Raw genomic sequence first — 23,346 nt, 5'->3', positions numbered from 1 at the left:
TTATTTTAAAAGATGGGAGACCTGAAGCTCTCACAGTTTTCTCTAAATTGTAACATTTTTGTTGTATGTGAAAGAAAGACTTTTATTTGTATATATTAAAGAAGTTGAATCTAACATAAAAAGTTGTAGCCTCCAAAATTCTGACCTTTATCTTGAAGAGTAATCTGTAATCTCTCAGCCTACATTCCAATAGTTGATCTTGTTCTTATGTTGCTTGATTCTCTCCACCAGATCTTTTAGTTACCCTACATAAATTCCTAACTTTTACCTACATTGTCATCAGTATCATCTTTGATTGACATGAAATAAATTGGTAGTTTTTAATGGGAAGAACCTTCTGACTGCATATGACTAACTGCCATATTTACTGGCACTCTACATTTTGAGAAGTGTTGTAGACATGTGGAATTTTGATTACCTGAGTAAGATTTCCCAAAGCTTATTAGTATTATATGGCACTGCATATGGCCACTTTGTGGCCAGCAGTGGACAGATAAAGCGCACGTTTCCTTTCCTGCTATGCTTTACTTGCTCTATTGCAAGTCGTGCTATCTTAGCTTGAATCAAAGGGAGTCTTTCTTGGACCAAAATGCTGTGCTGTTCACTGCAAAGTAAAAGCCTTACACAGCATGCTTTCTTTTCTGCTGCATCCATGGGGTGGTAACTTCTGGCTGAGAAAGCGACTTGAGAGTTGGGCATAGTAATGTTGAGCTCCTGTCTTTGCCACTGTTTCTACTGGAGCTGTTAATTATTTTTCACTTCTAGGGATTGCTGTAACTAGCTTGCCTCATAGGTATTCCATTAACTGGAACACTATTGTAGGTGGGAGGCTAGTTACTTGTTAAGTAATTTATTTCTAAAAAGCAGTATTTTTTCACTATTTGGTGTTGTGAGTCCAGTAGTTTTTAGAGCATTTGTATGGGACATGAGGTGGGAGGGGAGCCCACCAGTTATCTGGGGCAGGGAATCGTTTGCTTTGAAGAGGCATCACATTTAGAAGTCACTTTTTATTTTCACGTTTCTTGTTTTTAACCTTAGTTAAGACAGTTCTCTGCGAAGGAGGTGTACCACAGAGACCAGTTGTGTTTGTCACTCGGCCAAAACTGGTAGATGCTATTAAAGAGAAACTGTGCTGCCTGGGAAGTGATCCAGGCTGGGTCACAGTTTATGGAATGGCAGGTTGTGGGAAGACTGTTTTAACAGCAGAAGCTTTAAGGGATCATCAGCTCTTGGAAGGTACGTTTAGAAAAACATCTATATTTTTATAAAAATTACTACAGGTAGACACATACTGGACATATATGGCAAAGTATCCTTTGTCATCTTGAAAGTAATTTAGGATTTAGGTTTCTGAATTCCTTAGGTGCTTCTGAAATATTTGCTTGCAACTTACAGCTTTCAGAACCCTTTAGTGCTCTAGGACCACTAAGTATTTTATTAATTTATGGGAAAAGATTCTGAATAGCTTTTCACCTTGGATTTTGCTTTGGTTTATGAGAGTAGATGCATCCTTAATTACACTAGTATCACATTAGTTTAAAGCAGATCATAAGTTAAAACATTTAATGATTTTTTTTTTTTTTTTTTTTTTTTCCTTTACATAGGACACTTGGAGGAGAAAGTGGGACTCAGACTGTAGAAAACATGATGTAGGGATAGAGACTACGGCATCCTCTGCTACACCTGACTCTTCTAGATGTCGCCTTGTTCACTGTTTTGGGATAATTTTCACATCCCAAACTCTGAACTCCTGCAGTAGTACAGGGTTAAAAAAGTAAATGCTAAGTCAGACTAGCAGGAAGGTGGATGCAGAAGGGATTGTTAAGGGACAGGCAGGAAGGCATGTAGAGAAGAGGGACGACAGCATCAGTGGCAGTGTGAATTCTTTGTGGGAACTTGCCCTATAGAGCCTGTTCCTTTAAAAATAAAAAGTAGTGGTCTTGTAGAACCATCCTTCTGTGTTAGTGGTAGAGTTGCAAGGCTGGCTTGCAATAGACTTTACAGTTTTATATTTTAATTGAAATTGAGTTATTGATTGCTATTGTAAGCCGCTATTAAATATTTACACTTTTAAATGTATAGCATGATTAATGTTGCTTTTCTTGTTAGATTACTTTCCGGGAGGAGTTCACTGGATCTCTGTTGGAAAACAAGACAAAGCAGGGCTCCTAATAAAACTTCAGAATCTCTGTAGTAGATTAGAACATGACTCTACTCTTTCACAAAGGCCACCACTCAACATTGAAGAGGCTAAAGATCGTCTTCGTTTGCTGATGCTACGCAAATATCCCAGGTGATGTCAGTAAAATGAAACACTTATTTTAATGGAAAACTTTGCAAAGTAACTTTGGTCTAATTGTCTAAGGTGTCTGTGTTGTGGTTACATGTCTCTGGTGTGTTTGTGTTTTTTTTTTTTTTTCTTTTTAAACCAACTTCCTAACTCTTCCACTTTTTCTGTTTTACTGTAGATAATTAGGAAGAGTTATTCAAGGTGAAGCTAACAATACTTCTAGAATTTTAATTCTTGTGTAGAGGTTCTTGTTAAAATTTTCTAAATTACTACCTTACATATGATAAAAGAATAAGTACGTCCAGATAAGTGTACAAAAGCTGAAAGGTAAACAGATGCTAGAGGCAGATGTATAATATACGTAGTATAACTGTTCCTGTTTAGAGATTTTTTTTTTTAATGGAGTAACTTAAGGGATACATCGTAGGCTTGTCCTGGGTATGAATATATTTAGTAGGCTAATAAGGCTTCTGCTAACAAAATATGTTAACCAGCTGTGCAGGAGTCACATTCGCTTGAAAAATTATTAGTCGTTTAATAACGAAAGTTGGGAACAAACAGTTGGAAATAAGAATTGCTCTAACTTTCAGTGTTCTCATTGTGTATGTAGAGTGCTTCACTGATGTGTGAGGATCATACAGCAGTAAAAGGGTGTGTATCGTTCCAGAAAATTTTTCCTTTCTGGAACAGCTGATGGCTTTTTAAAGTGTTTGGTCTAGAGTTACCAAAGTGAAAGCAGGTTTTCATATGATCAATTATTGCCAAGAAACAAGTTGCTTTCAAACTTCAGGAAAAGTGACTTGATTTAATCAAGCAGCGTCTCAGTCACTGCACTTTTTGTTTTTCATCTGTGGGTAATAGATTTTGCTATTTGTTGAGGATTTCATTACTCTCTGGGAAAATCTGTACTAAACTAAACAAGGCTGCACCTGGGTGAGATATCCCAAGAATAACACTCCGACCTTGTGATCTTTATAGATGACATAGACTAGAAGAATATTGCCATTTTTGTACAGGAAAAAAATAATCTTTCTTCCAAAGAAAAAATTTGAAAAATACTGCCAGGTCCTCCACGAGAAATCTTTCATTTTTGTGGAAGTCTTATATGAAAAGTGCAAACAAGACACTTTCAACTGAAAGTGCAGGTTTCCCTGAAGTATGTTAAGTCGTTGTCTCCATTGACACAATTCCTGTTATTTTTTGTTTATTAACAAACAAAACAAAACTCTTCAATACAGAAGAATTTGGATGTTTAATTGATGCACAACATCACAGTCTCTTCTGAGTAGAAGGGAGAACTCTGTGTTACTTTCCTGTACGATGTATCCCTATGGTATCATGGACTGTTCCAGAAGTTGGCAGCAACTGTACAGCCAAGTGACATGACAGCCTAAGAATGTCGATATACTATGCTGTGCTATATTGTTTGTAGTGCACAAAGTGACTCATTTAAGATGTACTTACTGTGTTTTGTAAAAGGAGCGCCTTTATGCTGAGGAAACTAAGGGGAAAAGAGAAAATGCCAGCTTTGGAAACAATTAGGCACTTGGTTTTATTTAAGGGCATATCAATGCCAGCTGTGGCAGTGTCTTCCTTATAGACTGTCAGGTATCTCATGTAGGATGCGGTTGGCCTGGCAATGTTCATTAATCTGTTTCAAGATAAAGTAACAGATGTTAGATAGGAGTATTGCAGAGGATGACTGCACCTCAAGGAAAAGGGACAAGAATTGATTATAAAACTTTTCTAGTCTGACTGCATTTCACCATTTAGAAACCGTGTTAATGTGATCACACTGTTCATCTTAGTCTTGTTTACCCTTTCCCTTCTCCTTCTCTATCCTAAACACTTGGAGCATATTGCCAGAGTTGACTCTAAAGGTAGGAACTTTGTATCTTGGAAAATTCTGTAAGTTTATGAAAATTGACAGTTGCATAAAGAAGAGAAATCCAAGCAGGTGCCTTCAGTGGTGAAAAGGCGTATACAGAATTAATTGAAGGGAAACATATTTTGTTGTCTTGCTAACTGGCTAGCTTGGACACACGAGCTGGGAACAGGCCACAGCCTGTGCTGCATCCTGCGCAGTTAGAGATATGTGAGAATGTTGCAAGAACAAACTGAAAGCCTTGCTGATGATGGGTTATCTGGGAAATCATAGTGGGCATGGGAGGAGGTAGGGGGGAATGTACTGGGGAGTGAGGTTCATAGGGTGCAGGCGTATTGGAAACCAAGCTTCACTAGTTCTGCGGCTTGTGGAGGAGCTTGCTCTGCACTGGAATTCTCTTTGATGACAAAAAGTCACTTCAGCTATTTCTGGTTTCAAATAGTCAGCCCAGTATATGTCTTGGGAATCAAGTGTTAGTCAAAGATTTCAAATTGTGAATCCACTACATTTCTTGGGATTAAAGTATTAGTCAAAGGAAAACTTTCTGAGCAACACGGCATTATTTATTTTGTTGGATTGTGGTTGAAGAAATTGAAGCTATGATATTCTTTAAAGCAAGAAGTTTCAGTATTAAATGCCCTGTGATTGTTATCACAGTATTTTGGGTTTTTGTTTCTTGGTTTTGTTTTTTTAAATTTTTTTTTATAATCCTAATTAGGAATTAAGGTTTGTTGGTATGGTTGGAGAAGAAAGTCACTGGTACCAAAAGATTGTGAGGACTTTTAAGTTCTCAGATTAATTAAAAACATAAAATCAGGCTGTAATTCATGCTGCCCAGCATATTTTCAAGTGTGAAAGTACCACAGAATTAGTCATTTATGGCTGTGATAGTATTCTTGTAAACCCTCTGATTTATCAAAAGAGTTTTAGTAGAGAAATTGTATAAAAATGAGGTATGGGTATCCAAGACTTTTATGTAACTTTGAAAATGGGCTATAATGTGTATGTGCTTGTTTATTGAAGGATAAAATCTTTATTTATAAGCATTGATTGCATAAGTGTCATTTAGCTGAAGAAAAATGCGGAAGTCTTCATACACTTCAGTGGCAATTGGACAATTTAACCAGTGATTCGTGTAGCTGAAAATTCCATCCTTTTAAAAAAACCAACCAACCAAACAAAAAAAACCCACACACAAAAAAACCCAAACAAGGCAGTAAATGTAAACAGTTTGTAGAATTTGGTTTCAATAACTTTCTTTCCACCACAAAACACACAGAATGCAAATAACTGGTATTTTTTTTCATAAATCTACTTGCTAGCCAATCTTTTTAACTTCTTGCTCTCTTGGAACCAACCTTTTAAAAACAGTTTTCACTAACTTCTTTGTCAGATACAGGCAGGTACAGGGAAGTCTACAAACATTATTATGGTGGGATTGCATGTAGTAACCTACAGACGTCACTAGCCACAGGATTTGAATATGCAGTCACTATAAAATGTTGTTTATGTAAAAAGAGCCTCATCATCCAAGGCACTTCCTTCACAAGAGGATTAGTCTCGTATAGCTTTCTGAAGATACAAGAACAAAACTGAAAACTCTCCAGTTAAAAGGATACTGACGTGGTTTCTCCCACAAAGCTTATCACTAGCCTGTGTCAAGCAGAGTTGTTACCTAGTTGTATACAACTTTTTTGTTCATTTATGATACCACATGACTTGAAAAACAGAGTAAATATTTCTGGATTTCCTGATATCTACTAATGGAAATATTTCTTAAGATTTTATTGTTTACACTTCAGTTGTAGCTATTAAGCAATAAAAGGTAAAAACTTTTTTTGAGAGACTTGCATTCAACTTTCTTGCACAGTGTTTAGTGCCCTCTTAAGATTTTACATATTTTACATATTAATATAAAAAATTATGCAGTGATACATTGTAAATTCTTAAAATGTTCTTTCATTATTAAAATGCAAAACTGTATTTTAGCACTAATAGTTGATCTGAAGTCTGCAATATTTCTTCTTGCACTAGATCTCTTTTGATCCTGGATGACATTTGGGATTCCTGGGTATTAAAAGCATTTGATAATCAATGTCAGGTTCTTATCACCAGCAGGGACAGGAGCGTAACAGATGCTGTAGCTGGTAAGGAGCAATTTCCTCTCCTGCACCACAGATTGTGTGTGTATATGTATGCAATTTGTTCTTGTGAACTTTTAAAAGAATCTGATACGATCTATGTCTATCAACTTGTGCACAAGTGGCAAAGTTTTAGAATTCTGCTCTGTGAGACTTTATGCTCTTTGTGAAATAAATGTTATATGTTATCCTGAAGGTTATATGTCTACGTTAAAGAGTGCAATGATTCTCAACAGGGTAAATTAACCTCTGTCACACCACTGCTGTTAGACTGATTATCTCTACGCTAGTACCGCTGCTGTTAGACTGATTATCTCTACGCTAGTACCGCTGCTGTTAGACTGATTATCTCTACGCTATTACCGCTGCTGTTAGACTGATTACGCTATTAAGCAGTCACTGCTACAACATGCCCATAATACATTTGCAACTATTAGATTATAGTCTTAATTTTTTTGTCTCTCTAATGCAAACTTGATTCTGATAAGTAGAGTTTATACTTTTCTTAGTACTAAGCATATAAAATACTATGCAAAAAATCATGAGCCAGGTCCTTTGCTCCAGATTTTGCTTGGAAAATACTCTTCATTTCCTTAGGATTTTTTACGTTCTTTTAAATTTTTTCCATGTTTCTAGGCAATAAATATGAGGTTCATGTGGAAAGTGGACTAGCACATGAAAAAGGACTGGAGATTTTATCCCTGTTTGTGAATATGAAAATATCAGAACTGCCAGAACAAGCTAACTGCCTTGTAAGAGAATGCAAAGGTATACTTGCTGCTCTTTAACATACTGTTTACCACTGAATGTCTTTTTTTCTTCTAGGTTTTGACTTACAAATAGAGGAAGGAACATTCTTTAATACTGTACGCCTTAAGTAAAACACAAGTGCTTGTTAAAGGCTTTTTGTTTTTTTTAAACTAAATAGAAGTGTCTCATGTTGGTTTTTGAGTAGTTTTCTTCAGCATATCTTCCCCCTGCCCCACTATTCCACTTAAATTTGGTGAGTTTGCAGATGTCTATATGGATGACATGTTTTGTTTGTCTGTTCTCCACACCTCAATAATTTAATCAATGTATTGGGAAAATTACCTGATGTAGTCAACCACTTGACTGAATTATTGGATTGTGTTCCTTGAAAACCTCTAAGATTAAATTAATCTTTTCTTTCAGGTTCTCCTCTTGTGATATCCTTGATAGGTGCATTATTACGAGACTTCCCCAGTCGTTGGGAATACTATCTCAAACAGCTGCAGAATAAGCAGTTTAAAAGAATAAGAAAATCATCTTCTTATGATTATGAAGCCCTTGATGAAGCGATGTCCATAAGTGTTGAGCAACTGAATGACAATTATAAAGACTACTATAAAGACCTCTCTGTCCTCCCAAAAGATGTTAAAGTACCTACTAAGGTAATAACAGCAATGCAGAGATCTCATCGTTTTTAGTGAGATACAAACAATAACTTTAAAGAATTCATAAAATTTATAATTGTTGCGTATAACTTGCACTGTATGTAACTTAACGGTAATTGCCAGATTGGGTAGGTCAGGTCCATTATTGTGTCATGACTTTTATTGTCAGTAATGAAACTAAAAAATTGTAACTGAATAAATGTATTCATAATATTTAAGTTTAATGTGCATTCCATATATAACTTTTTAATTATATTGTAATTGAGCTCTTTGAAGGCTCTAAAACTGTTACGTGAAATTTGTCCCATTTAAGAAAAAGATACGATCACAATAAATCAGCACAAATAGACAAAAGATGAGATAACTTGTATTATCTGTCCTGTAGTCTGGTATGGAAGAATTGGTAACTTACTGAATTTATTACCATTTGTAATATGTCTATATTTGTTAGCATGTGTTTTGTTGTCAGTTAATTGGTAGCCTTTTGTGATATTCACACAAGTCATATTACCCCTTACTTCTGACTCTTTTCTGTCTTAATGTGGTTTTTTTAGGTTCTCTGTATTCTTTGGGATATGGAAACTGAAGAAGTTGAAGATATTCTACAGGAATTTGTTAACAAATCGCTATTGTTCTGTGATCGTAATGGGAAATCATTCCACTATTATTTACATGATCTTCAACTTGACTTTCTTACAGAGAAGAATCGCAACCAGCTTCAGGTAGGGTATTGACTAATCTACTTCCTTTTAACTTTGTTCTCCAAAGCTGAGCGTTCTTCAGAAAATGTTCCTTAAACGGTATCCAGAGTAGCTTCATAGAATAGGTCCACAATGCAGTTAAACTTAATGCTGAGTAATTAAAAACATTTATTTTCAACTTGAAACTGTGGAGTGATTTCATGATGGTTCCATTTGGAGCTAAGAAACTGAACTGAGAGAAGACTCGATATCCATTATTTCTCTGTCAAAGACATTTCCAGCAGGAGATGGAATGTTCCACTGATGGTTCCAAAGGCATCAAGACCCCACCAGAATAGGAAGTTTCTTTTTTAATACAGAGAAGTGCTTTTTACTCCTTTTTTTCAATTTAAGGCAATACTTGCAGGGAGAGGACCTGTAAGTCGGGCCCAATAAATTTACCAGTTCTGAAGGACAGGGCAGAAAGAGTAGATATGAAGAAAAGACAAGTTTTTAGGCTTGCTTTAGATCCACTTATGTAAGAGTCTTTTTTTATTGGCTACCCACATTTAATGTGCAGAGTGATTTGATAGCTGTTCTCAGCTGAAGAAGGAAGGTTAACAGCTTGCTTTTCTGTTTTTTAATATCCAGAGAATGTTCTGGAGAAGTCTTAAGCAATAAATTAGGTTAAATGTACAGTTTTGGAAGGTAAGCTTTTCTTATTTCATTTGTTGACGTATTACAATTGAGAAATAATAATATTATTCCTCACACTATATACAATGTAATATTAACAATAATTCTAATTCCTCCATGCTGAAAACAACCCATACTTTGGTATAGTATTAACTGAAAGTGTGTTTTGATTCACATTGCAGGAGCTACATAAAAACATAGTAAATCAGTACAAGAAATATTACAAACTTAATACTCCTGTTCCATCTCAAGAGGATTGCATGTACTGGTATAACTTTCTAGCGTATCACATGGCTGGTGCCAACATGCAGAAGGTGAGTTCTGACAAGTGTCCTCTGTTTCCCTTCTTGACCCACCCTTACCCCTGCCTTTCCCCCCAGACTTTTTCCCACTTGAACCTCTCTTCTCCCAGGCTTTTGTGCAGATGGGTAAACACTCAACATAGAGTTCTTTAGAGACTCCACTGATAATCACTGTCTGTTATGAAAACTACTTTATTTCTACCCTTTGTGTCTTGTCTTTTCAGCCAGTTCTCGAGAAGATTTCTTATTTTTTATCATAATAGCTTGTGTTTTTCTTTTCCTTTTTAAGAAGCTTTGATAAAAAAATCTTCTCTAAACCTTTTTGGAAGCCCAGGCTCACTTTATTGTATAATACAAAAAGATTGATTTCTTCAGAGAATTTGATTAGATTATTTACTTTTTTTTCTACAGAAGTCTTGTTTGTTTTTTTCCTCTTATGTCATACTGATTTTTGTGTAAAAGTTCCTCTCCATATTGCCAGATTTCAACAGCCACAAAAAATCCAGCAACAGTTAGATGGGCAAATCTCTTGTTCCCAGGATTGCCTTGGCACATCTGAAAAATTGCTGTCAGTTTTGCTACCTACTGTTCTTTAGGTACTGAGCTAATATAAGATGCAAGTCATGCAGGAAGATCAGTATTTCAGTAGTTTCACTTGAATATCTTTAGAATTCTTGCCTTGAATAGCATTTGGTCCTGGTGGCTAATTGCTTTATTTCACATGTACTCAAACCTTTTCAGTTGAACCTCTTTTGAGATGGTTCATCTGATTCATCACATAAAATACACTTTGTGTAGTTATATTCTATAGGAACCTTCATAATTAATGTGAGCTACAAATCTAGATTTTTTTGGATCATACTTATTTCATTATCTCAGTCTCTTTAATTTCAATGTGTTGGAAAAATGTTTTTATTTATTTTGTAGAATTAGCTTCTCGGAGTTCTTTAGCCTGTCTCATTATGACTGTATGCTTCCCAGAGTTTACACTGTTTATATTACTTGTTTCTCAATATTTAGACATGACTTCTATTTGTTGGAAGGCTAATAAAGATGGGAGGTGTTCTTTTTCTTTGTTTAACCATGATAAGCTTTTAATCCTTGCAGTATTTACTGATTTTAAATTGGAACATATTTTGAGCCTGTGCAGTGTTGTCTCTAAGCAGTTTTTCTGATCCCAGCAAGTATGGTTTTTTTAACAAGAAGGGCTTTTTAAAGTATGTTAGTAACAAGAGGAGGTCTAAAGAAGACATTGGACCGATAATTGTTGGAGATAGTCATCTGCCTAACAGGGATAAAGAAAAAGTGGAAGCATTCAGTGCTTTTTTTGCCTCAGTATTTAATAATACTGACAAACCTTGGTCTGCCTGGTCCCCTCAGTCGGAGGACCACGAGCATGGGAACAGTGACGTCCCATTTGTGGATGCTGAAATTGTAAGGGACTGGCTGTATCAGCTGGATGTTCACAAGTCCATGGGGCCTGATGGGATTCATCTCAGAGTATGGAAGGAGCCATCGGATGTTACAGCAGGACCCCTCTCGATCGTCTAGCAAAGTTCTTGGGAGGTCTCTGCTGACTGGAAGCTAGCCAATGTTATTCCAATCCACAAAAAGGGCGTGAGGGAAGACCCGGGAAACTACAGAGCTGTTAGTCTAACCTCACTTCCTGGAAAAATTACGGAGATTATACTGCATGCTGTTGAAAGGCATTTAAAGAATAATACAATCATCAGGCACAGTCAACATGGGTTCACAAAGGGAAAGTCCTGTTAAACTGGTTTGATATCCTTCTATGATAAAGTCACCTGCCTAGTGGATGAAGGGAAGGTGGTGGATGTAGTTTTTCTGGATTTTAGTAAGGCTTTTGATACTGTCCCTCACAATGTCCTTCTAGACAAGTTGTCCAACTGTGAACTGAACAGGTACCTGGTGTGCTGGGTGAAGAACTGGCTGAAGGGCAGGGCTCAAAGGGTTTTAGCGATTGGGGCTGCATCTGGCTGGCAACTGGTCACCAGCAGTGTTCCTCAGGGTTCAATTCTAGGGCCAGTCCTGTTCAATATAGTTATCAATGATCTGGATGCAGGAGTTGAATGCCCCATTAGCAAGTTTGCTGATGATAACAAACTGGAGGTGCTGTTGACTCTCTTGAGGGACAAGAGGCCTTGCAGAGGGATCTAGATAGATTGGAGTGTTGGGCAGTGATTAATGGGATGAAATTTAACAAGTCCAAATGCCGGATTCTGCACCTAGGATGGAGTAATGCCGCACACAACTATAAACTGGGGGAGCAGTGGCTGGAGAGCAGCCCTGCAGAAAGGGATCCAGAGGTGCTGGTCGACAGCAGGGTCAGTATGAGCCAGCAGTGTGCCCTGGCAGCCAGGAGGGCAAACCCCATCCTGGGGTGCATCAAACAGTGTGACCAGCCGGTCAGAAGGTGATTATCCTGCTGTATTCAGTGTTGGTGCAGCCTCACCTCGAGTACTGTGTGCAGTTCTGGGCCCCACAATTTAAAAAGGATCTTGAACGTGTCCAGAGGAGAGCAACAAAACTGGTGGCAGAACTGGAAGGCATGTCCTAGGAGGAGCAGATGAGGACACTGGGTTTGTCCAGTTTGGAGAAAAGGAGGCTGAGGGGCGACCTCATTGCTCTCTGCAGCTTTCTGAGGAGGGGACCTGGAGAGGGAGGTGCTGAGCTCTGTTCCCTGGTATCCAGTAATGGGACACATGAGAATGGTGCAAAGCTGCGCCAGGGGAGGTTTAGACTGGATGTTAGGAAGCATTTCTTTACCGAGAGGGCATTCAAACACTGGAACAGGCTTCCTAGAGAGGTGGTCGATGCCCCAAGTCTTGTCAGTGTTTAAGAGGCGTTTGGACAATGCCCTTAATAATTTCCTTTAGCTTTTGGTCAGCCCTGAATTGGTTAGGCAGTTGAACTAGATGATTGTTGTATGTCCCTTCTAACTGAAATTATTCTATTCTATAATTTCTGATTACCTTTTAAGTAGCTTTCTCATTTTTAAGTTAAATGCAATTACAACAGATCATTTTGCTCTCGTTCAAATTCAGCATCTGTTAGGAAGAACAACAGATCACTATTAGCAGAGTGATCTTTGCTAGACTGGACTAGAAGAAGCTTTTTCAGAATTGTATCTTAAACCAGGTCTTGTGTGCTACAGAAGTCAAGATTTGCTTTGTACCCCAATCCCTTCTCTGACTAGCTGTATCAAAAAGCAGTCCTTTGCATTAAAATAACAAGCTTAGCCTTCTATACCCGGAATTTTAAAACAGGAAATTGCCTAAGTTTTTAACTAGATGCAATTGTACAGAAGCTTATTAAATACCTAATGTATTTCCTTTGCTTTTCTTTTTCCCCTTTTTATGCTCTGAACTTAGATTTGTATTTCTTCTAGGAACTCCGTGATCTTATGTTTTCTTTAGACTGGATTAAAGCTAAAACAGAATTGGTAGGGCCTGCTCACCTGATTCATGAATACGTAGAATATAGTTCAATCCTGGATCAAAAGGTATGGTACTAAAAGGTAAATGATCAGTCCGTTTGAAATATATTTTTCTACTTTATAATTGCATTTTGTTGGATGTATGTGTATATGGGAGATACATAGAAAGCTTAAAAACCTGAAACATAAAAACAGTACTAAGTTAAACTTTATCTTGGAGAAGAGAAAAGTGAAGAAAATTTACTTTTCAGTTTAAGTTGTAACTTCAGTGTGTGCCCAAGTAACTGACCATGGAACTCAATAACTAGGGTTAACAACATTACCTAATGGTTGGTAGATATGGTACTCTGCTTTTGAGGAGGTGTAGAATTTTGTTGGCCATTTGGAATAGTCTTTCTGATATTTCACATTGACTGCTTATTGAGTAAATCATTGTTGCCAATATTCTTTATTTGAAAAATAAGCATAATATGCTTTCCTGAATAGGATAATGAAATATTTCAGTCTATCGTATGTACTTGCTAATAGAACTAAACAGAAAAATAGAACTAAGTGCTTTTGTAAGAATATTAGCTGTATAGAAAATTTAAAAAGCAAAGGGCACTTAGGAAATAAATCCACTTTCTATGTTACCAAATATTATCTGCTCTGTACATAGGATAGCACAGTGCGTGAGAACTTCCAGGAATTTCTGTCTTTAAATGGGCACCTTCTTGGTCGGCAACCGTTTCCTGACATTATACAGCTGGGTCTTTGCCAACCAGAGACATCAGAGGTGTATCAACAAGCCAAGCTATATGCGCAAAGAGAAACAGGAACATTTTATTTGGAATGGATGTAAGTAGCTGCAGTCCACCTGCTGATATGCTGATCCCTTGATCCAAAGAAATAATTTAATGTACAACTAAATACAATGTATGGCTAATATAAGGACCTTTTTAAGATCTGCTGTGTTTTTTTCTGGGGAAAGAAAGTGAAATAATTTTCACGAACTTATGGGAGGAGGAAAACTCTGGATATATAAGGCCACAGATAAGTAATAATTACATAGAAATAAGTAGAGGAATATATTTACTTCTGAACTCAATGATTGTTCCTTTTAAATAACTGTACAAAGATGAAAATAAGATACTCTGAAACTTCTCTAAATGCTTTTTTTTTTTTTTAAGTTAGGGTCATAGTGCAGGTATTGGGTATGTTACAGTATGGTTTTAGGTTTTCTAGTAAAATGTACACTTTAAAAAGGAGAGCATTTGTGTTAACTTGCAAACTTTTTGAAAGCAGCAAGATGGAAAATACTGAAAGGCTTTGTAATCTCTACGCAGTCTTGAAATTTCTCCTATTTAAATAATTCTTTGCTGTTTTCATATTTTTGGAAGTTGTTTAAGGAAAAAGTATACTTATCTAAACATTTTCCCACCACAGTCCAGTAGTCATCTGACCATGTAACTGTCTGTTAGATTCTTCTGTTTGATGTTTCTGTTCTGGTATCTGCAGTACTTGGTAGTTACAAAACAGAATGTCTCTATGTCCGGTGATTATGGTAATAACCAGGCAGGTTGATCCAGGCATGCTTGAATTCAGGTATTTTCTTTGAATATTTGGTTATTTCATTTTGCATAGCTAACAGAATTCTAACAGAAATGCTTGGAAGTTGAAACAATTCAGAAGAGTTAATCTCCAGGTAGTTCAGGGCTTTTGCCTTGGATGTGGGAGGCTTATGCTGAAGAACATGACTGAAATCAACAGGACACAGATAGATGTTTTTGTCTGCCTTCCTAGGGCAAGGTTCTAAAAATGGTTTGTAGGATATGTAAGTGAATACACTGCTCTCTTGACCAGCAATTTTAGCTTTATTAAAATACTCTTAAAAAAAAAAAAAGTCAGCTTAGGTGAGTCAGTATTTTGCAGTGAAAAATTGCTTTCATTCTACAGCGCAGCTACTTTGTTTGAGATATTTTACCCATTATTTAAATGCTAAGTCTAATGATTGAAACTGGTAATGATAAAAACTTGAAATACATTGATTCATTTTGACTCTAGAAGAAAAAATAATCTTGTAATAATCTATTCATCAGCAAAAATCATCTTATTACAATGACAGCTTTCTGTATTAAGATCTGGCTAAACAGGATGATTTTGATTGCTACTAATTCTAAGTTTTTGTTAAAGTAAGGCAAGAGTCATCTAAGGTGTGTTAGATTCTATACATAATCTCTGATTGAAATGCAGTGATAGTCATAGATGTTATTTAAATATCTAGTGATAAGAGTTGAGTCATTGCTGTGAAAATAGAGTAAATTTACTAAGATCTAGGTAAATTTTCAAATGTTTTTGAATAAGCTTGAAAAGGAGCTGCAGGAGAACAAATTCTCAGGAATAAATTTATATTTGGAAACAGCACATACCAGATCATAAAAATGTCATTAGGAAGGCTGTCTTGCACTGTAACAGCTTTGCCCATGAAGTAGCATGTGAATTTCTTGTGCATGTATTATCTTTCTTGATCTCTAAGCTGTAACTATTGGAGGGCAATAAAAACTATGAGTGAATGTTGGAATTTGTGTTTCCCTTATTACTTCAGTGTGAAGGCTGAGAGGTAAGGTATAGTGGGTTGATTGGTTTGTTATAAAGCTTGCTGCTCAAGATGTGTGAAAAAGTGTTATCTTTTTTAGAGAGGATTTTGAATAATAAAAAGGCACTAGGAAATCCTACTCATCTAAAATCAACTGTCTTACCCTGTAGAAATAAAAAATCCTTGAAAAACCTCTACCGTCTGGTTGTTCGTCCACATAGAGATGCAGTTTACCATGCCTGCTTTTCTAAGGATAGACAAAGAATAGCATCATGTGGAGCTGATAAAACACTTCAGGTAAGATGCCTATACGTGAGTGAAAAGAGATGCTGTGTACCATTTTGATAACATTTGTTAACAGTCCTGTCACTTTTCTTTCGCTGTTATGTAGAGATATTAGGGGTTTAGAACATATTGCAAACAAATGATTGAAAAGGATGTATTATTACATAAACATCAATTTGCGTGTTTAAAATAGTAAGCGTTATCTTCTAGTTTGAAAGCTAAACGGTGTGATTTCAGGGTTTATACCCTCACCACTGTAATACCTGAATGTGAGACACCTTTTAATGATACGGAAGAGCTCACAGCTTAAGTAATGCACCCCAGCATATTTAATACTTGCTTACAAAAATGTTATTTCCAGTCAGAGTAGACCTTCTACAGAGCTGAGAAACAGTAAGACGTTTTAGTTACAGCTTTACTATTTCTATGGGATGGTAATGGACGTTATGCTACTTTGGTGCTTAATTAGTAAATTGTCTTATGCAAAAGAAATAAATCTGGGGAGAAAAATGAACCCCTGAAGCTGAGGACAGTATTAGACTGGAAACAGGCCCAAAGTGCTTAGGAAGTGGATTAGGAGAGAGAGAGGAAAGTGACTAATACAAATTTGCCAGCAGTCTGCCTGCAGGGGAGCCAGCCAGCTCTCAAGAGAACTAGCAATCAGCCAGCCAGTAACCTGGTAAAGTATCCATATTCCAGACAGCCAAAGGTAAGGGAAAAGAACAACTTTTCTGCAAGCCTTTGGTATTGTTTTGGATGCTTGATAAGTTGAGTACTAAAGTAATAATATTAGTGGTGCTTAGTTGCTGTTCATTTGGCTACTTAATGTGTTGTTACTGTGTTTTTATTTTTATTTGCTGGCTTCTACAATATTATGATCATGGCATCCGGTTGAGGAGATGCCTGGTGGATGTACTCATTTTATGCTGTGCTGAAGTTGCTGTGCTGGGCTTCTGTACTTAATGGCCTCATTATTGAGACTGCAGATTGCTTATTTTTCTCTTAATTTTTTACTCAAAAAAGTAAAATCTGTGGATTGAGATTGCATTTAAACTAAACTTTTGTTGAAGATGTAATAGAAAAATTAGTAATAATCCTTTTTTCATTGTTAACTTTGAACTTACTCGTGTTTTTTCTAATAGTGGCCTAAGCTTTTCGGTTTTCAAGGCTACTTCTGCTGTTTCTGTAAAATAAAAAAAGAATGATTGCTAAATTAAGAACAAGTATTCTGCAGAATTTACTGTAAATGTAGATTTCCTGTTACTTCAGTACTTATGTTCTTACTTGGACAAATACCAACCATTTCACTGTCATTGACGTTGCCATTCAATGAAAAAGTAAAGGGAAAAATGGGGATTTCACAACTGTAGTATCCTGAACACTGCTGTAAAGAACACTGTGTGATTTGTTTGAATAATTAAGAATATGTAACCTAAGGAGGAAAGGGAGACCTGATTATTTCCATCCCCCCCCCCCGCCCCCATTGTAAAGTTAAATCCCAGAATTTTTGGAAATTAATTAATGCGACACTTTTCCCCAACTGTCTTTTTATTGCTTATGACTAGCTCAAGACTGAGACTTGTGTCATCCTCTATGACTTTTCACTACTTCCATTTTCTTGTTTGTTCCCCAAATCATCAATTGCTGCTGAAATTCTTACTTTCCACAGAAGGATATCATATATATATATATATATATATGATATATATGTAAAAATATAAAACCTGGAATTTGTAGCTTTAAGAACAGTTTAGATTTTGTTAATAGATACAACGTTTTGCAGTTACTATTAAAAAATACTGAGAAAGGACATGGATTTAGGCTTAAAGAGTGAGGATAGAAAAAGTCATTAATGAAACACAAATTACATACAAAAATCTCTTTTAAAATCAGTTTTCACCGTTTCTCTCCCTAACAATTTCTACCATCCTTACAAATTTGAAGCTCAAATTAAATTAAATATTTTTATAAATATTATGTTAATTTCCCTGAAATTATAAATGCTTTCAAAAGTAAACCAATTTTATGAAAAGCTTATAGAAAGAGAGCTGTTTGAGAGAAATCAAGCTTATATTTGTGTTTTAAAATTGTATGCGAGTTGTAAGATTTTATTGTTTATTGTTTTAGGTGTTTAAAGCAGAAAGTGGAGAGAGACTCCTGGAGATAAGTGCCCATGATGACGAAATACTATGTTGCGCTTTCTCTGCCGATGGTGAATTTGTAGCAACTTGTTCAGCTGATAAAAAAGTGAAGGTAAGGAAATGGAGAGCAGAATTTTTTTTTTTTCAAATTAATAATTCTAATTTCAGTTTTAACCAACTCAGGCAGAGGAGATTCTTAAGACTAAAGGGTTTTTTAACTGTCTTAAATCTTTTGTGGATAATTCACTACTTAAACAGACAAGTCCCACTTGTTACATGACGTAAAAGATGCTTAATGTTAACATCACGCTTACAGAATTACCACTTATTTTACTTGTGATGAAAAGATGATTCTTTTTAAGTAGAAAATAATGTGTGAGTCCAATCCTATAGATAACTTGAGATGAATGTATCCATAATTCCTTTTTTCATGTTTTTTTTTCTGTTACACATGAATTATTTGGAATGTTTAATTCCTCAGTATTGTACACAACCTTGGTGAAATGCCAGTATTTATCAGATTCCAATCTGAATTATTACCTTTCATCTCACAACTTCTTGTTTCTAATCATAAATATATATGCTTTCCCTTTATCCTCAAAACATTTTTGAGGTGTTATTAAGAATGTTTTAGGCCTTTATCTGTATTTCAGCATAGTTTACAGATTTATTATTTTTAATATGAAGTACTCTAAATATATTTAAAAGTATTTTTCATCCTTCAATTCTGTCTAGATCTGGAATTCAAGAACAGGCCGGTGTAAATGTGTGTATGAAGAACACTCAGAGCAGGTCAATTGCTGCCAGTTCAATAACAGAAGTGGTCAGTATCTTTTAGCCACCTGCTCGAATGACACTTACATCAAAGTAAGTGGAAAACGTAGATGTTATTCTCATGCTGCTTATCATAACAGGATGATTACTGATGTATAAATATATTTAAATGCTATAAATTAAGGGGGTTTTATGAGCCTGGTAGAAGAGAGATGGCAACAGGGTACTGACTACAGCTATGTAGTTGGTTTTCAACAAGGCAGGAGTGTTTATGCTCAGTAAAGGAGAATCGGTAAGCCCTGTATTGGTACAGCATGAAGGTGAGGGCTTTGGCAAGACTTCTAGAGAGTGGGGTGGGAATGGGAGAGTATGGGAGTGAAATACCTGATTAAAAACAGCATAAGAAAAATGAAGGCAGAAATTTAGGATTGAAAACATTAATAATGTAAAAAAAATGATGCTGAAAGATTAAAAAAAAAAAAAGGCATTATGGAAGTGTAGCAGGTACATTTTTTGATTAAATTGATTTGGAATAGTAAAGAAATGAAGGTAGAGGCCAACAAAATAACAGTAATCAGAGCAAGAGGTTTGTCAGGTTAACCAGCTGGCATTGTTCAGATTAGGAGGCAGTATGTATACACAGAAAGAGCAGAAACCGGACAACTGAAGTCTGTGTCTGAGGGAAGGGGGAAATCAGAAGAAACAAGTAAGACCCAGACTGTGGCAAATAAGAGTGCAATTTCACAGTAGCACTAAGCAAATCACATAGTTAACCTGCACCGAAGATGCCCTGGCTGTGTATCCTTGCCTTTGTTGCGGTGCATGTGCCGATCTTCTTCTGCAGTGGTATGGTTCAAGGACCCAACTCTGCAAAAACCTCTGTTTGGTGGGATTGGTTTTCTGCTCGTTTAGTTCCCTGTAGAGGCTGAATTGCCCAGTTCCAGTGCGAGAGAACTGTTGGCAGTAGACATCAAGGAGTGAGGTTGTTAGTGCGGGGGGCAACTGTCACTTCCAGCTATAGCTAGCAGGATGTGAGGTGGTGTAATGGTAATGTGAAGTCTAATCTGAAGAGTTCTTCCAAGAGCTTGTGTTTGTGTAAATTGGAGGTAAAATACAGTTAGGATCTGATGTCAAGGTAGAAAGAATAGGCTTTTGTGCTGACCTGGATGTCTCAGGATATGCATTTGCTGTCTGAGGCTGACACCTTGGAACAGGTAGATTTAGAAGGAGTTGTTTAAAATGACCATTTTTATACTGTAAATGTGGTTAAGATTTTAGACAGTGTTTGACACTTTCATGAGTGAATAACAGGAGTATGCACCTTAATCAAAAGGGCCTCATTTTTTTTCAGAGAACACTGTACAAAGTGACTGTTCTTGTTTTGAGCTCTCACTTGAACACTCAAATGCATGATTTTTTATTTTTTTTTTTTAAATCTAGGAGAAAGGGAAGAAATTTGGAAATGGAAAAAGGAAGTGTGGACTATAGGCTTGGAAAACAGTGTGTGCAAGAGGGGTGGGGAGGAGGATCCCTAAACAAAAAAACATATGGAATGTTCTTTTAACTTTGTTAGTATGGATGTGGCAAGGATGATATTCAGACTGTCCAAGACTAACCTAAGAAATTTCATTTTTGTTAGTATGTTTAAGCTACATAATTCTGAACTTTAAAGTTGAAAGAGAGAGAGGCAAGAAGAAGCTTCTTCCTCAGTCTGAGGAAACTTTCAGTAACTTTGTGCTGTTTAAGGGCCTTGTCTGCACTGTACGGAAAATTTAACTACATCTATGTAATTCTGATATTAATAGTTTTCATGCATGTTAGCAGATGGAGGTAAATTGTGGGGTAGCCCAGGCCATAGCATCGAGTCCATGAGCTTGTGGGTAAAACTAAGGAAAAAAAAGTTGTCGTTTTGGTTGCCAGTGCATGATTTTGAGAACAGCATGAACAATCTGTCATTCAGTAATTCATTAATACAATGATATTTATACGTTTATTTCTTATGCAGCTTTGGGATTTGAACAAAAAGTATTGTAGAAATACGATGATTGGTCATGAAAATTCTGTCAATCACTGTAGATTTTCACCAAATGATGAATACGTTGCTAGCTGCTCAACAGATGGAACAGTAAAGGTACAGAGTGTATTTTTAAAGCAACTGTTTGTTTTGATGATGGATTTTTTTTTTTTATAAAATGCAAAATAGGTATGAGAAAACTTTGTGTCTGCATGATCAGCTTTAATGAATTAAATCCTGAAACAATTGATTATTGGTCTTCTTTTTAATGCAAGATTTTGAAATGGCTTGTCAGTACCAGGAAAGAAAACTTGGGTGCCTGCAGTTGTAAATAAATCCTAGCTAGCCTCATTTTGAATCCTTTACTTTTCACCATTTTTTTTTCCCTCCTAATGTACTCTGTTAAGAAAACTTGAGGGGGGAGGTGAAACTTTAAAAAAAAAAGAAAAAAAAAAAAAAGGTAGTTTAAGTTTTTAAGTTGATTGAAAGTTCTGTCATCTCTGAAAATGAATCATCAGTAGACATAAAAATAAAAAGCCATTTCTATGTGCTGTTTTTCATGTATGCACTAGAAGAGAATTGAGAGGTTAATAATGTGTTTTCCCTCAGAATGAAAGTATTATTTTTATTGCCTTTGGTTGCAACAGAACTATGCTATTTCAAAACTGCAATTTTTAAAACACTGTTGTCTTTCTATAGAGTGGCTAAATAAGGAAAGAAGGGTTGCTGTAGCTGTTGTCATTCAGAACGAAAATTGTGGTGGAGGGAACAGAAATATTCAATAGTTTTTTTGACAGGTCCCTCAATGAATTTAAGGTGCACAGCTAGATGTATACCAGATTTCTCGTGGTGAGTGGACTTTTAATAGCATTGCAGAGCAGGTGTTATTTTTGTTTCTATTCTTCTGTGAAGCAGAAGTTGAGACAGCATTGTAGCTTGAACGATATGAGGGAAAATCCCAGGGAGAGGGTTCTGCTATAGTGTAATCATATTTTTTCTGTGTTTTTTTGTTTGTTTGTTTTTTTTTTTTTTTCTTTGATTCCCCATCCACCCTCCCCCCCTTAAGCGATCTGGGTTTCTGAATATTTTAATCCTATTACCTCTGCCCCTGTTCTTTCCTAGAAGTGATTGGGAGTTAGCTCTTCCCTGTTGTATTCCGTATCCACATCAGCAAAAAAAGGTTTTGTGTATTTCCTTTACTTTTTATTGCAGCTTTGGGCAGCGCGCTCAGGAAATGAACTGAAAAGTATCGAGATAAAAGATTTCTTCAAAAATGCAGATGAGCAACCAGATGATGTGGAGGTTTTAGTAAAATGTTGCTCTTGGTCCAGAAATGGTGACATGATTTTGGTGGTAGCCAAAAATAAGCTTTTGGTAAGTACCTTACTTTAATAATTTTCTGGAGGCACTATATTGCAATGTAGGTAGAAATTGTTATTAAAGATAAAATTCCAGCCCATTAAGATGTTTCAGATATAAGGTGCATGGTTTCAAGTGTGTGTAAAGTAAAAATATGTGGGCAACAAAGTTGTTGACCGAGAGAAATACCTTCTAAATTCAAGAATGTACGCTGTTGAGCATATAAGTTATTTGTGTATAGTGAAGTCATTCAGACTGGGTGCTGACTATTGTAATTATGTGTTCACAGCTTTTTGATGTTAAAACATGTGGTTTACTATCGCAAGTCATCATAAGTCATCACAGTACAATCCAATACTGTGACTTTTGTCCTGGTGATGAGTTAGTAGCAGTTGCTTTGTCTCACTGTTCGGTTGAGGTAAGTGAGTGTCTGTCTTGCAGTATACTAGGAAAGACTGCTTGTAATATAAAACGTCACATTTGTCTTAACAGTTTCTTGCATGCAGAGGTAAAACAAATGTAGCTACTTTAGCAGGCTTTCAATGTTCTTCATTCTTTTTTAATTTGCATTCACTTCTGAAATGTAAGATATCAATTGGGAAATAACATTTTAAAGTTACATGTTCGTTTTGGACAACAGAACTCATGTTTATATAAAAAGACTAGTTACTAAATTAATTTAAAGTTATTGTTGTCACTCTCAGGAGTATTGCTTAAAACAAACCAAACCCTCTCTCCTATGCTGCTACAGAATGTGGCAACTCACTAAAAAGGAATGAAACAGCTAGAATAACTTTGGGACTGGCATGGCTAGAGTAAGCCTGTACAAGTATCAGTTTTGGGGTCGGCTTTTTTGTTGTTTGGGGTTTTTTGGTTTTGCAATCTACGTCGTCAAGTTGAACTTGTATTTCTTTAAACTGTGAGTGATTTTTTTTTTTTTTTTTTTTTTTTTTCGGTTTATATTCTTTATTTTTTTCCTCTTGTCTTACAAAATTCCAGCAGTCAAAGAGGCTGCTGATTCAATTTCCCTGACCATCGAAATGTGATAAGCAGGCACAGTTCTCGTTATGTCTGATTTCAGAATGAGAAGTAAGAAAATCATAAAAGAAATAGTAATTAAGTATGCTGCTTCTTGTTTTGCACTGTTTTCCCTGTAAATGCAATCTAAATCACTTGAGTTCTTTTTTCATATTTTTATTGTAGTTATGGAATATTAAATCTTTATCAAAAGTGGCATATTGCAGGGGACACATGAGCTGGGTTCACTGTGTGACATTTTCACCAGATGGATCTTTATTTCTGACATCGTCTGATGACCAGACAATACGTGTA

General features: G+C 36.1%; 1 protein-coding gene across 3 annotated transcripts in view; it reads left to right on the top strand.

Moving 5' to 3' along the window:
* APAF1 (apoptotic peptidase activating factor 1) overlaps window positions 1-23,346 on the top strand; it is a 40,641-nt gene that overhangs the window by 2,592 nt on the left and 14,703 nt on the right. For all 3 annotated transcript variants that reach the window (XM_069773757.1, XM_069773756.1, XM_069773755.1), the window contains 16 exons: window positions 1,039-1,236; window positions 2,110-2,293; window positions 6,210-6,322; window positions 6,953-7,084; window positions 7,490-7,728; window positions 8,286-8,453; window positions 9,290-9,421; window positions 12,819-12,932; window positions 13,525-13,703; window positions 15,612-15,738; window positions 17,854-17,979; window positions 18,603-18,734; window positions 20,647-20,772; window positions 21,868-22,029; window positions 22,304-22,432; window positions 23,218-23,343. In XM_069773757.1, coding sequence (XP_069629858.1) covers window positions 1,039-1,236; window positions 2,110-2,293; window positions 6,210-6,322; window positions 6,953-7,084; window positions 7,490-7,728; window positions 8,286-8,453; window positions 9,290-9,421; window positions 12,819-12,932; window positions 13,525-13,703; window positions 15,612-15,738; window positions 17,854-17,979; window positions 18,603-18,734; window positions 20,647-20,772; window positions 21,868-22,029; window positions 22,304-22,432; window positions 23,218-23,343 — 2,387 coding nt within the window. The remainder of the gene's footprint in view (window positions 1-1,038; window positions 1,237-2,109; window positions 2,294-6,209; window positions 6,323-6,952; window positions 7,085-7,489; window positions 7,729-8,285; window positions 8,454-9,289; window positions 9,422-12,818; window positions 12,933-13,524; window positions 13,704-15,611; window positions 15,739-17,853; window positions 17,980-18,602; window positions 18,735-20,646; window positions 20,773-21,867; window positions 22,030-22,303; window positions 22,433-23,217; window positions 23,344-23,346) is intronic.

The sequence above is a fragment of the Haliaeetus albicilla genome, chromosome 28, assembly GCF_947461875.1.
Source record: "Haliaeetus albicilla chromosome 28, bHalAlb1.1, whole genome shotgun sequence".
Classification (NCBI taxonomy): Eukaryota; Metazoa; Chordata; class Aves; order Accipitriformes; family Accipitridae; genus Haliaeetus; species Haliaeetus albicilla.
The sequence above is the reverse complement of the archived record's forward strand: the minus strand, read 5'-3'. Positions and strand labels throughout refer to the sequence as shown.